The 14514-nt window shown below is 41.3% G+C and overlaps 1 protein-coding gene across 12 annotated transcripts in view; it reads right to left on the bottom strand.

Annotated features, from left to right (window-relative positions):
• The window catches only part of UNC79 (unc-79 subunit of NALCN channel complex), a 119279-nt gene that overhangs the window by 67011 nt on the left and 37754 nt on the right, over nt 1–14514 (bottom strand). For all 12 annotated transcript variants that reach the window (XR_012764537.1, XM_075426263.1, XM_075426265.1 and 9 more), the window contains 11 exons: nt 13366–13506; nt 11791–12012; nt 10968–11195; nt 9466–9607; nt 8974–9053; nt 8741–8889; nt 7532–7689; nt 6997–7178; nt 5502–5703; nt 3675–3854; nt 2625–2690 (listed from right to left, as the gene is read on the bottom strand). Coding sequence is in view for 11 of the 12 variants with exons in the window: in XM_075426263.1 (XP_075282378.1) it covers nt 2625–2690; nt 3675–3854; nt 5502–5703; nt 6997–7178; nt 7532–7689; nt 8741–8889; nt 8974–9053; nt 9466–9607; nt 10968–11195; nt 11791–12012; nt 13366–13506 (1750 nt within the window). In the remaining variant the exon portion in view is untranslated. The remainder of the gene's footprint in view (nt 1–2624; nt 2691–3674; nt 3855–5501; nt 5704–6996; nt 7179–7531; nt 7690–8740; nt 8890–8973; nt 9054–9465; nt 9608–10967; nt 11196–11790; nt 12013–13365; nt 13507–14514) is intronic.

Raw genomic sequence — 14514 nt, 5'->3', positions numbered from 1 at the left:
CTTTTGGCATAGCTGCTGTGGAGACGGAAGAAATTAAACAGCTGTCCATTTTGCCTGGTCTCTCGGAGGATCCTTCCGTTGTGGGGTTGCTGAGGGTAGAAGAACCACAGGTGCCAATCACAACCACAACGGTGCACCAGTGACAGTATCGTACCAACCAAGACTCCCTTCTCCCCATTCATCAGCTGATCCGCCAGCTGGAGAGTCAAGGAGTGATCAGCAAAACTCGCTCACCCTTTAACAGTCCCATATGGCCAGTGAGAAAATCTACTGGAGAGTGGAGACTGACAATAGACTACCGTGGCCTGAATGAAGTCACACCACCGCTGAGTGCTGCTGTGCCAGACATGCTAGAACTTCAATATCAGCTGGAGTCAAAGGCAGCCAAGTCGTATGCTACAATTGACACGGCTAATGCATTCTTCTCCATCCCTTTGGCAGCAGAGTGCAGGCCACAGTTTGCTTTCACCTGGAGGGGCATCCAGTACACCTGGAATCGACTGCCCCAGGGGTGGAAACACAATCCCACCATTTGCCATGGACTAATCCAGACTGCACTGGAAAAGGGTGAAGCTCCAGAACATCTGCAGTACATCAATGACATCATTGTATGGGGTGACACAGCGGAGGAAATTTTTGAGAAAGGAGAGAAAATAGTTCAGATCCTTCTGAAAGCCGGTTTCGCCATTAAGCGAAGTAAAGTCAAGGGACCTGCGCAAGAGATCCAGTTTTTGGGAATAAAATGGCAGGATGGGTGCCATCAAATCCCAATGGATGTCATCAACAAAATAGCAGCTATGTCTCCACCAACCAGCAAAAAGGAAGCTCAGGCCTTCCTGGGTGTTGTGGGTTTTTGGAGGATGCACATCCCAAATTACAGCCAGATTGTAAGTCCTCTGTACCACGTGACCCGGAAGAAGAATGATTTTGAATGGGGCCCTGAGCAACGACAGGCATTTGAACAAATAAAGTGGGAGATAGTTCATGCCATAGCCCTTGGTCCAGCCCGGTCAGGGCAAGATGTTAAAAACGTGCTCTACACCGCAGCTGGGGAGAACGGCCCAACCTGGAGTCTCTGGCAGAAAGCACCAGGGGAGACTCGAGGTCGACCCCTGGGGTTCTGGAGCCGGGGATACAAAGGATCTGAGGCCCGCTATACTCCCATTGAAAAAAGAGATTCTGGCAGCATATGAAGGCGTTCGAGCTGCTTCAGAAGTGGTCGGCACTGAAGCACAGCTCCTCCTAGCACCACGATCGCCGGTCCTGGGCTGGATGTTCAAAGAGAGGGTCCCCTCTACGCATCATGCCACCGATGCTACGTGGAGTAAGTGGGTCATGCTGATCACCCAGCCTGCCCAAACGGGAAACCCCAGTCGCCCAGGAATTCTGGAGGTCATCATGGACTGGTCAGAAGGCAAAGATTTTGGAGCATCGCCAGAGGAGGAGGTGACAGGTGCTGAAGAGGCCCCACTGTATAAGCAGCTGCCAGAAAATAAGAAACAGTATGCCCTGTTCACGGATGGGTCCTGTCGCATTGTGGGGAAGCAGCGGAGGTGGAAGGCTGCTGTATGGAGCCCTACACGACAAGTTGTGGAAACTGCCGAGGGAGAAGGTGAGTCAAGCCAGTTTGCAGAGGTGAAAGCCATCCAGCTGGCTTTAGACATCGCCAGTCGAGAGAAGTGGCCAGTGCTCTATCTTTACACCGACTCTTGGATGGTGGCCAATGCTTTGTGGGGGTGGAAGAAGAACAACTGGCAGCGCAGAGGCAAACCTATCTGGGCTGCCCCATTGTGGCAAGATATTGCTGCCCTTCTGGAGCAGCTGGTTGTCTAGTATGATAGGGCTATATACCGTTAATTCAGAAGTTCTCCTAGTATGTTTCACAGCTTGGTCAGTGCCTGTGCTGGCAAGGTATTTTCCTTTCAGCTGGTCACCCAGTAAGCTGATCTGTTCTAATTCTGAATTTGTGTCTGTTGGAAATATTGCAAGTCCTGAAGAAGGAACCTGAGATTTTTCACTTTCAAATGGTGAGTCTACACAGGACTCAGAGCAAGAACTGTCAGTAGTCACATTTGTTTACAGATTACTTGGACTCTGCTGAGCTAGCTATTCTACACATGCTACTATTCTAGAAATGCTTGACAGAAGGGTGACATCTTCACAGAACGTCAGTAAACATAAAATAAGGTACTTCAGATATCTGTAAGCATACAGAGGAGACAAGTGTAATTTACAGTACTGATAATCAAACACGTTCTGTCTGCTGTCTCTAAAATCTGAAGACCAAAGATCAGGCTGAACCTATTGACCCATGGGGGCAGCCTACTAAAGATTTACTTGCTCCTGTGGGCAATCAAACACAGGAGGGTGAGGTACTGCCAGCACAGCTGACTGCCTCTGAATAACCTCCTCCCAGTCTCAACGTACTATTTACAACTGGGGGCAGTTTTCAGTACAGATTGAGAGCAGAACTTCAATTTACACCTTTTGGAACCACACTGAGACATGATTCACTGTGTCTTTTAGACAACTTCCATCTTGCGTAAGTTTATCTCATGAGTCAGCAAGATAGCCAGCACTAGTGCCTTCCTGTTCCATCAAAACATCTCCTTTGTCAAACCCACCTGGTGTTTGCTCTGGTGTTCCTCCAAGTGTTGGGGCAGACTGCTCATGTCTGGTCAAGCTCACAGCTTCAAAAAAAAACAAAAATAAAAAAATACAATGAGCAACTCTGTTTAAAAAGGCAGTAGTGACTTCTTATACTTCAGCATATATTCAGTGCTAGCATATTTATGTTCATTTACTCATGCACTGTTGTCAGGCAGTAAGCGTAACCCTTTGAAACATGCCACTCCTGTGCACCATGTTCTATAACTCTAGTATTCTCCACCATTCAGTTTTGCTGGTACAAAAGTCACCACACAGGAGCCCATATGCAGGATAGAAATTACTCAAGAAGGATTACTTAAGAGTCCCAAAATATGGTGGTGTTTGTTTTGGAGAAAATAAATTACCTTTTAAATTAACAGTTCACCAGCACCCAGGTTTGAACATTTTATCAGTTCCTATTACATGGGTAGGAGCAACGTGAGAGATCTAATTTATGTTTGTAAAACATTCTACATGAGAATGGGTAAGCTATATTTCTGCTTGGAAAGATATCTGTACAGCGCTCCATACATGCCTACGGATTTTCAGCACCTAGGTCGTCCTATACAAGCTGGCAAGATGTGCTGCACAGACATTGTTTTCTTCACAAAGGAGTTCTGAAGATATCAAAAAGCTCACCTGAGACATAAACAGTTGTTTTAAGATGTCTAGCACATGCTGCATACACTGATTAATAATTAAATTTAATAAATTAGTAACAGAGGAATTATTCTGTAAACACTATTTTAGACAAAACTACTGTGTATTAGCCACAAATTAAAATTAAGATCTATCCACAAACCAGTCTTGGAGCATTTTGTTCTGGCACTTTAAAAAACACAGCATAGACATAATGTCTGTCTATGTTCTTTGTCAAACTCATTAACTTCTCATTATCTGAATAATGCCCAAATCAGTCAGAAACCTAAATTTGCTATTCCAGTTGGATAAATATTGACAATTCCAATGTGTACCCTAAGGGAGAAGATACAGGCGTGTCACAAAAATATAAATAGATACTCAACGAATTTTGGTGGTTAAGGTTTCTGGCAGGGAGAGCGCTCTCTTTGACTCCACTGGTCCCTTCACACTGTCCCTCAGGGAACGCACACTCTTCTGACGATTACGTGCGAAACGAGCCCTCTTGATCTTCCACATTGCTGCATCACTGAGGTTGGCGACATTTGTCCGGACAGCAGTGATAGCTTTGCAAATGCAATTGACCAAGTTAGGATTCATTCCACAGCATGCTGAGGCCCTAATGCTGCCAAGTGCCAAATGCAGCTGGGCCCCAGGTCCCACTCAAGTTAAAAGCGCTTCATATGGGTTCAAGGGGTCCATCTGCAAGGTACTCATTTGCATGCTCTCATTCTGAAATCCATAAAACCCCAAATGGTTTAACTGATTAAAAATTATGCTGTTACTTATTTCTTTAGAGATTGGACAAAAACAGGTTCCTGAAACCAAAACCTGCATTTGAGGCTAAGGGGATATGAGGTGCCCTCCATTTAAATGTCAGAATTTTCACATGTGTCGATCAAGTTTAGTGCACTAATACCCAAACGTGGCCTCTAGTTTTGCCTCACTGACCTCCTGACCTGCCTACACCTATAATCCTGGATTTGAACAGCACTTCCAAAAATCTGTGAGTGTGATTATGCGTTTACAGCGGTGTTATTAGCAGTATCACAGCATGTCTTAATGGAGTGACCGATGCTTTTCTATACTCCTGTCTATAGTGCATTCAAATCCTTTACATTTAATTATCTAAAGACGGTGAGCCCATCCTTTAACCTTTCTCTTTGCATTTTCAAAAAGAAACTTCAAAATTATCTTCTGCGTATTTTAAATTTTCAATCACTGCCAAATATTCATATTTAAAGACATGACCCCACATTTGCAGCCAGAGGTGCTAGAAATAAGTGCCGAGATTCCCTGGTCAGGCCACAGCAGCCATTCCCAGCATTGGGTCAAGCTACTCACATATGGACAAAAAAACATGTCTGCAGTTTCACTCATCTCCTGTATGGGTGCAGCAGTAGCACCTGGGCTTTTTAGGTGCTGGGCTCCATACAAGCGTAGGAGGAGGCATTAGGCTGCTGAGGGAGCACATGCTGTCCAAACAGCTGTCCCCACCTCCTCCAGGCAAATCAAATGGAGATAGATTGCCTCATGGGCCACCACTTGGGTAAAGAAGTTTCCAATTACTCAGCATGTTAAACAGTCATACATGAACTATTTTTTACCTCCCCCCCCCAATGAATGGAAGGAGACATGGTGTCTCATGAAGAAACCAGATATGAACAGTACAAACATTTACAACCACTTGTCACTGCAGGAACAGTTAACTGAGCCCCATCTCTGAGAGTCTATGTGCTTCTTGTGTTGTGCCGCATACATTTGTTTGGTTTTCGAGGGTGATACAGTTCCTACAGCTGTCTTTGTACAGACCACTGCAGAACAGGGTCACACATGACCTAGGCCTTTGAGAATAGCCATGCTGATAGCATAAGAACATCTACAAAAGAACAAGTGGGTTAAGGCAGGCTGCAGCTGACCACAGAACCAGACCGCATTTTAGCTAAGACTGGCAATCGCTACAACCAAGGCTGGCAACCACATCGTACTGAGAGTAAAACATGACACCCAAAGATGCGACAGAATATAGCCTGGTCTGTATTTGGGCAGTCAAAAAAAAAAATGCTCACTTCACATTATTCCCTTTCGGCCTGAAAGATTACTTAATTTCATAGAATTTATACAGGTGAGACCTACATCTCTCAGACCCTTGCAGGCAGCTGAAATTTCAGAAGCTGATAAAAGGTGTTCAGATTGATTTGGACTCTGCTTACTTGTTGGGAAAGGGAACTCTTTGTTGCAGTCCAGATGAAGCTGTGCTTCCAGAGACAGGGTCTCGAAGCGATTCACAAAGAACTCCCAACTCAAAGCTGGAATATCCGCTTTTAGAAAATGAAGGAGCAAAAGCTTACTAAGAATTGTGGGCCTGTCCTTGACAACTGTGTCAAACTGGAAATCAAGGCAGAGGCAGAGACCCTATAGAGGAAAACAAACAAACAAAAAAACACAGAACTGAGATGTGAAAATTTTAAGCATTTTTTAAAGTAAAGGGAGGTCAAAGCTCACAACTTCTGTTAATTAGTACAGGATAAAGGTTTAGCTCCTTTTTCCTGCCAAGTCCTTTAAACCAGACCTAATGTCACTGATACCAGTGGAAAAGTAAGGTAAGTAAGGAGATGAATGAACATCATATTTAGAATGCAGAAATTGCTAATACTTTGAGGAACACAAAGCTATAGGCAAAGTTCTGTTCTACTGCACTGTTGGTACACAATATCAAAGTATTCTCTTCACACACCCCTGCCTGAGAAAAAGCTTATATTTAGGCAACTGAATCAAGCCCTTAACTACAAAAAGAATGAATCACCAAGCCCAAACAGAAGAAAGATTATGTGGTGAAGTGTATCAGAAGTATGTTGCCTCAAGATGCTTTTGTATTTTATTTGCACTAGAATTTTGGGTGTAGTGTCAAGACTTATGTTTGAGAAGAAAACCCACATACTAAATATGAAAGTGCAGTATACTAGTAACAGTCTCAGTGAACTCAATGAATTCAAGTTCTCTGGAAATTATTTTGAAAAGGCATTATATGGAATAAAACTAGCAAGTATTAACAGCTTGTTATAGGCAGTAACACTGAACTTTTTAAAATACACCTTCATTCTATTCTCCAGAGAACCAGAACTGAATTGTGTACTATGAGATTTTTTTTTTTAGCCTTTCTTGTGTACATAGGCTCCGATCCACTTTCATGTGTGCTTTGCTTTAATCATGAGAATTTTGACTAGCAGCGTCTCTCACATGCGTAAAATTACACGCCTAAGTAAATCTTCAAAAGATGAAGACCATGTTTGGTTTTGCTTGATTATATTTTCTCACTGTCAGCTCAGCATGGTATCATAAAATTCACAAATTTTTTTCTAATTGAAAAAATCCAGTAACTGTTAAAATAATAAAAAACATTTACAGGTCTCTATGATAGCAGTTCAAATGCAATCGTAATCCTTTGCATTCTATCAAAGTTTTTACGGTTGGACTCAGTCTTAAAAGTCTTTTCCAACCTAAATGATTCTATGATTCTCAGTTGGGGCTAGTGCAGTATCATTTCCCTTGGCTACTCTGCATATGGGAATTACCAAGACCTGTAAGGCTTGTCTAAAGAGGTATTAGCAGTGACCGTGACGTTGTATGCCTGAACCGCTTTGAACTTTGGGTGAAATCCCAGATTCCTGTTTGAATGTATTTTTTCCCCCCATTTAACCAACCTACCTGTAAAGCTGGCCTCTTTATGGTGTCAAGTAATAGCCCAGCTCTCGTAGCTACTGCTGGGTTGACATCTTCCACAGCAGTCAGGAAACAGCAGAATGCATGAGCCAAAGAATACTTCAGTAGGTGATTTTTTGTCACAGAGTGAATATCTAAAAATCTGCACAACACAGCCACCTTCTCCACTGTAGCAGCCATGACCCCAGACAAAGAAAATATGCATGTTAATTTAGGCAATAGCTTTTTATGCCCTGATTAATATACCTTTCCTAGAAATATGCACATCTGAGAAAGTAACAACAAAAAATAGCTGGCATGTGTTGTAATACTGATTTTACTTTGATTATCTAAAATGTCTCCTGTTCTCCTTTCTTTTACTGCATTGATATGCAATAGCTTTGCACCAGACTGTGTCCAAAATTCCCCACAGCAGCAAAGAGATAATAATCTACTATAGGTCTCCTGATTTACAGCATAGAAAGCTCTATATCTTCAGTGAAGCAACAAAGAACAAAGCGTGTACATTTCTCGGGCCTACCTGCTTCAAATCTCATCTTCCAATCTTTGCTGTTGAAATTGCTGTTTATGATTGTCCAGAAAATGTCAGCTCCATGGGGAAGCGAAAGCGCATGAAGAAGAAGTGGAACTGCCAGGGAAGAAAGCTGAGAGAACTCCGACTTCACAACGCCCCATAAGCTGGAAAGACCAAAAACAGCAAGCTTGCTTATAAAAACACTCCCTTGACATCCTTTCTTCTGAATGTCGACATTGTATTGTTGGTGGGAATGTATTTTTCATGAAAATCCTGGCCATCCTGGGCATTTATGTGTATACTACAAAGCTGCTGGTAAGCGAACACAGCTACTTGCAAATCTTCAACTACAGTAGTTTTTCTTGAAAATCCAGGTTCAAATATTCCATACCTTGAAACACTTCAGATCTGACAAATTTGCCTAAATCCAGGCACAACTGCCATGGAACATGATCTATGCTATTAATCAGCACTTTCAACAGGAACAGCTTCAGCGCATAAGCCACACGAACTGTGTTAGCACCTTGAATCATGTGCATCCATGAAAGGCTAAGATGTTGGGTGTTCACAATTTGCTGGTATTTAGATTCAGGACAGATTCTCTAGTTGGCTAAAACCCTACAATCTCAGGAGATGCTCAATGAAATTAATACAGAGCAGCCGTAAGTGCTGATGAACACACACTCCATTTCAGAACATCATATGCTGATGTTTATTCAGTGATTTTTCTGTAAAAGTCCCTTTCTCCAAAGACAATCCAAAAATTCACATATTTCAATCCAATTCACTCTGACTAAATGAAAAAACTTCCTTTACCGCTTAAAAACAAGGTGCAATACTGTTGTTCTCTCAGCTTTAATACTAAAGCCCTATAAACTGTGTTCCTGCCACTACAACATCTTTTATTTTATTTTGTAGAGTCAGGAAAGATACCTCAGTCTCAGACAATGCTATTATTCAACATGAGAAACTGACTCACTGCAAAACAAGTGGTGCGTGACAGACTAGCCATGATGGACAGTGCAGGGTACCTTGGTTTCATTTGCAACTTCTTAATTAGCCTTTGCGATGTGCCCTTTTACAGTTACTTAACCTTTCCACGCTTCCCTACCACCCCTTGTTAATTTTCTGTACGAAACCTGTAAATCTTTGATGCCAACAACAGAGTTGGAGAACCAACAAAGTATGAAGACAAAATGTGCAATAAAAACCTACCTTGCAATCAGCATGTGATCTTGAATATAGGCAAGAAATTGTGGATGGTCCTTTCTTGCTATATATAGGCATTCCCCATGAAGACACAGGATCTTCAAACAGTTCAACATGTTAAAAAGAATATCCGGTTCTTCAAACCTTGACATTTCCTGTGTAAATAGATGTACTACTCTCAACACAATGACATCACTTAACCAAAAATTCAGACTAAACAAACAAGTAATCAATGTTACCTGCAATATAGTGTATATGAGCTTCAAGGTAACTGGAAGTTGCTGATAACAAAACTTTCTTTCTGTGTCATTCTTTATCGCTGTTAAAAATGTAAGTTACATAAAATGTTGTTAAAGTTCTCTCCTCTGTGGATTCAAAATGAAACTAAAAAATGTCAAAGTGATGAGAGATAAATTAATTCTAGCCACAGTAACCCTGCAGTCAGTAAAGTTACAACAGCACGGAATTTGGCATGTAATATTTTTGCTATTTCGTATGTTCAAAAAGCCACGATCTCTTCCAAACCTTTTTTGAGACACACTCACACTTGCTATCAATATAAATACAGCCTTCCTATTTAATTAATGTTGAAAGAATTAAATGCATGAAGAAAAAAGTGACTCTGAATTGCTGGACTTGAAAGACTGCTTCAGAACATTGTATGCTATGTGGGTAGAAGCATTTAATTTAAAGCCTTACTGAAATACTCAACATTCTCACCCACCACCTACCAGCATTTTCTGCGGTCTCTGTGTGATTTCCTGGGTTTTCTCCATGTTTTGGTGCCAATTTGTCTTCCTCTTCTCCTTCTGTTCCTATAATAAACTCAGGTCTAGTATACAGAAGACTATCCTCGAGGTTATCTGTGGGCTCCTTTAAGAATATAATAAGTTAAATTCATTTCTTGATGTTATCTAAATACATGAGGCCATATCCTGCTGTTTAAATTACATTTAGTGTGATAAGCTGAGCTCAAATGAGGGAGACGCTCTGTTTCCATGTACACTTGTGCATTCAAATCACCTACATACCTAAAATTCTGCATCAGCAAACACATACAGACAGCAAGACTATGTTTCAAGCATGGATTTCAGTGATACCACTTAAGAGAAACTGTACATCCATATTGGAGCTGAGGTGGATCCAACCACAGGGCTAGCGTTTCACTGTACTTGTCATCTTTGCCTCAGAGGAGTATCAGACAAGAGCAGGGTAGTTTCCCACACTGCTGTAGAGCTACAGGCTTAGAGGCAGGAGCTACCTCAATCACTTTCACATTGAAAGAAAGACCAGACTAGAGTCACTTCTGTCTGTGGCCAGGAGCTCAGGATTACAGGTTGCCATTGTGACATTTATGTTATAAAGCACAATCGAAATGGTACTGAGCCCCAGCACTCGTCAGACTTCACCACTCACTGCTTTTCAGTAGAGGTGAGAATCTGAACTGAAAGGGCATGAGATGATTTCTGCAGCACAAGTTACTGAATACCACATGCATAATACCTATTATTAGCATACACATCCAAATGGAACTCTGAAACTTTTACACATAAAAAGGCATCATTATGTCCGCCACCAAAAAAGCTTCTAATAAACATCCTGCCACTACCACGCCACAGCAAAGCAGTGCTCAGAGTAATGGAAGCAATGCTGTCTTCTCAACTACCAGATGGAAGAGCTACACGTAAAAGACATACAGCTTAAAATAAACTTTAATGATGACTAGAGGACTTTAATGATGACTAGCGATTGGAGAGTACATATCTGTATCTGATAAAGTTGGATACTCAATCTGAAGTATATTCCGTATGTCAGCAGTGCTCAGCATTTTCAAAAATTAAGCACCAACTAAGGCTTGCTCACTTGACAACTGATTCACTAAAAATCATATCCACTTTTAGCTTTTAAAAGAAGATGAAAAGCACTAAGTATTAACATTTCACACTTCATTTAAGACACAGTATCATAGGAGTGTCCTTCCAAAGTGAAACACCACTTCAGCATTGATGGGGGAAGAGTTCATACTGGATGAATATTGTCATCTTCCCTGGGTTCTTCGAATGAATTCAAACTTAGGAAATTTTACAATTCAATGGCATTTTCCTTTAAACTCCCAAATGGTCCACACCAAAGGTGAGCACAGCGTTGCTCCCTTGTGCATAATATAATGGGAACAATGAAGAAGAGGAGTTTCAACACACCAATAATACAGGCCCTTTCCTGTTCTACTTACCACAAGCCTGATTTCTTCTTTTGGAGCAAGCTGCTCCAGCAGCTCAAAACCCAGCTGGTAACACAGAATGCTGGACTGACACAGACCACACTCAACTGCTTTTTCATCTTTCTGACAGGTGTGAGAACCACCCCAGGGTGCCTGGAACACATTGTTTATGATGGATATTATATCTTTTGAAATGCTGTTCTCTAAGCCCAAAGTGACACCATCATCCTGGAGTTCCATCTGAAAGACAGTGAAAAGGGTAAGGATTTATTATTTATTTAGAAGCCAGAGCACTAACTATTCTGCCTATTCCTACATTTCCGATTGTGTTATATTACAGAACTGGGAAGAGTTTGAGATGAACTGGAACTCACAATTTTAAACAGCCACTGATGTCGAGGCCCAAGCTCGAACAGCTAGAGTAAATAGACAATTTCAAGCACAGTATCCAGGAATTTTACCTGGAGACAGTTAGCCAAAACACTTGGCATTGGATTCACAATGTACAAATTTTGCTATCCAAAAACTATGTATCTAATCTAAGCCTACTAACACGCCTCTGCTTCTAGTCTGTAGAAAATCTCCAAGGAGAAGTTCTTTTCACTCATATGAGCTAACATGAATGTGGAGGTATCCAACTCCTCTTCATTGAACATGAACCTATAACTCCTGTGTGGGTAAAGGCAGATGACAGCTGTAGAGCGATTTAAATGTCTTCTGCTTCATGTCAGTCCCTTAGCAGAAAGGGACTCAATACAGGATTAAAGGAGAGCCAAAAGTGACTACAGAACTTCCGTGTCTGATCAACGTTATGTGTTTTTTCTTCTGTGAGTACCTGCTTCAAGATGAGGTCAAACATCAGAATAAAGCAATTAAGATTCATTTCATCATCTTCACAGTCAAAATCAATTGCTTTTCCACTGGGGTGTCCAAAGTTCTTGAAAGGGCTATGAAAAGGACTACGTATCGGACTCCGAAATGGGCTCTGGAAGGGGCTTGGGAAAGGACTCAGCATGTTGTGCTGAACTCTGCGCCCCGGGTCAGAAGCAACGCTTACCTGAAGATATAAAGAATCAACAAGTGCACATGACTGTTCAGCTTTTAAGCAATTTCGTTGTATAAGAAAATGCAGAAAGTGGCAAAAACTTTGACAGCCTTACTATTCCCTTCTGTAACTTTTCTGCAAAATCTACACATGTCCCTTAACACCCTGAAATGATAAAATATGACAGAAGTACAGAAATCATATTCTGCACAGATGTATACATTCTCTTAGGCTAAGTGGCTCACGTCCAGTATCTTGTTCCTACTAAGGAGGAATTTTAACATAAACCAAACAGAAAACTGGTGCAGGCCGTAAAGTGGCCATCAGGTTACAACGATCTGCTCCATGATCCAGGGACACAAACTTCAGTAGTAGGAGGCTATCTCAAGAGAACAGTATAACTAAGGCTACACCAAGGATGCAGGTAGCTGGAAAAGAACTAGACACAATGGTAACAAGATGTGCATGTCTGCACAGATTTATGTCCACACCACAGCAGCCACCTAAAACACCCTGAGAACCTCTAAGTGTTGCAAGGAGATACACAGTTAGATGGCACGTGAGGTCTATTTTTAGGCCAGCTATGGTCTGAAAGACCAGACAGTAAGTTTGTTCATTTTTCTGCTTTGTTCAGAAGTGGTCATGGGCTAGGTTTTGGAGCACTCTCTGCAGGGCTACATCAGAAGACAGGCAGACCATATGTAAGGAACCATCAACTGCCTAGAGGCTGTAGTTCCTTAAATCTAAAGATCTGACCTGTCAAGCACTCTTGTTCCTGCTGTCCTTGAAGCACTTCATCCAAGACTACTAGGAAGTTAGTCTCACCAGTCCAAGTATGTGTAGTGCCTACAGATTTGTACATGTTTTCTTCCAGACCACAAGCCTTTGGCAGACAACTCTAGATCAATTTTTGCATCTCTTGGATGGGGAAAAAAAAATGCAGGGAAACAGAAAAAAATTCTACTATGTCACCCTTCCAAAACATACCTAGGCCCACCAAATTTGTACTAGATTACAACAGCTCACTCTGGGTGACCAATTGTCCATAACAACTTGCTGTTGATCGTTATTAATAGAAGTGGTTGGAAAAGATACCAAGAACACTCCAAATGTATCCCAAACAAACCAGCTCACTAAGGAAAAACTGCAGTTTTTCTGCAGTTCCTATCTGTATAATCTTTACACTGACCATGTGACAGAGTGATATTAATTGAAGAAGTCATCCCAATTTTCTTCCATTTTCAAAGTCTACAGAGTTTCCAAATCAATGCTGTCACATTAAAAGAGGACTTTTTAATTTTTCATATGCATTCTGTTATGAAAACTGTTCCAAGCAAAATAACAAGCAGGATAAAGAATAGTTACCCTCCGAGCTGCAAGATTTCCTGCCAGTTCACTGACTCTTGATTTTCTTTGGTTTGCTAACTCTTTTACAGAATTAACTCCATCAGAAAACATGCTGATTAGTAACTGAAGAGGAACAACAATGTCTAGTTCAGATAACACCTGAGGAAAAACAGTAAGTAACAAAGCATGAGTTTCAAGTTTGATAAAAAATGCCAGCCATTTTATAAGCACCTTTGTCATATGATCCTCAGTTTGGCAAGTTCCATGCATGTAATTTGGGGATTCAATGAGGTGAGCTGCGAGCTTAGATTTCTGTTAGAATTAAGGCAAGAGAGACCTGGCAAAAAGAGTCTCTTCAAAGTATTTGTTGGCATGCACTTGGTGTACCTTGAGATCAGTTTTACGCACAAACACACAGGGATGTGAGGTTGTTCCACAGAAGTATTTCTGTAAACCAAAAGTATTACCAATACGTGGATGAATAGCTATTTACTATATTTATTATTACGTAAAACGGAATTTCTGTATTTAATCTAAGAACCTAGTCAGAATGGTTGCCTACAGGTGTCAACATAGTGACAGGACAGTTATCTGCAAAGCACTGAGGGAATATTCATCATCTATTTTGTCACCAACACTCAGACAAATATGAACTCATTCATACTTGTCATTAACTGTTATTAGGTCAAGAAAAATCTAAAAAAAAAAAAAAAAATCATGCTTTACTTAAACTCTGCATATGTGACAATTGCTACAGGCATCAGGTAAACCGGTCTTTGGAGAGGCTTAACCAAAATAACCCTCAACAGAAAAGAGGTGATAATGAAAAATACAGATTAAATACAGAATAAAGGTTGTCCCTGTAGCTTCTGAATATGAACACTGGGTGAATGCCAGCTTTGTGGGCAAATCTAGCACAAAAGGGACAGAGCAGCAGAAAGCTTGATGGGCACGGAGCTAGTCTAATCCAGATCTCCATATGCGGGAACAACTACAGCTACTTCTGGAGTCTGGAACTAATTTTGGAATCTACAGACCAAAATCTGCGGAGGCTAAGAACTACTGCTGGCAAAGCGTCAGACAGCTGAACGGCCCTAAAGACACAACTGGCATTCAAAGGTAAAAGGAATTTCCAAGCTTCCATTACATTGCCCATGATCGGCTAGT

This window comes from Opisthocomus hoazin, chromosome 7 (assembly GCF_030867145.1).
Source record: "Opisthocomus hoazin isolate bOpiHoa1 chromosome 7, bOpiHoa1.hap1, whole genome shotgun sequence".
NCBI lineage: Eukaryota > Metazoa > Chordata > Aves > Opisthocomiformes > Opisthocomidae > Opisthocomus > Opisthocomus hoazin.
The sequence above is the reverse complement of the archived record's forward strand: the minus strand, read 5'-3'. Positions and strand labels throughout refer to the sequence as shown.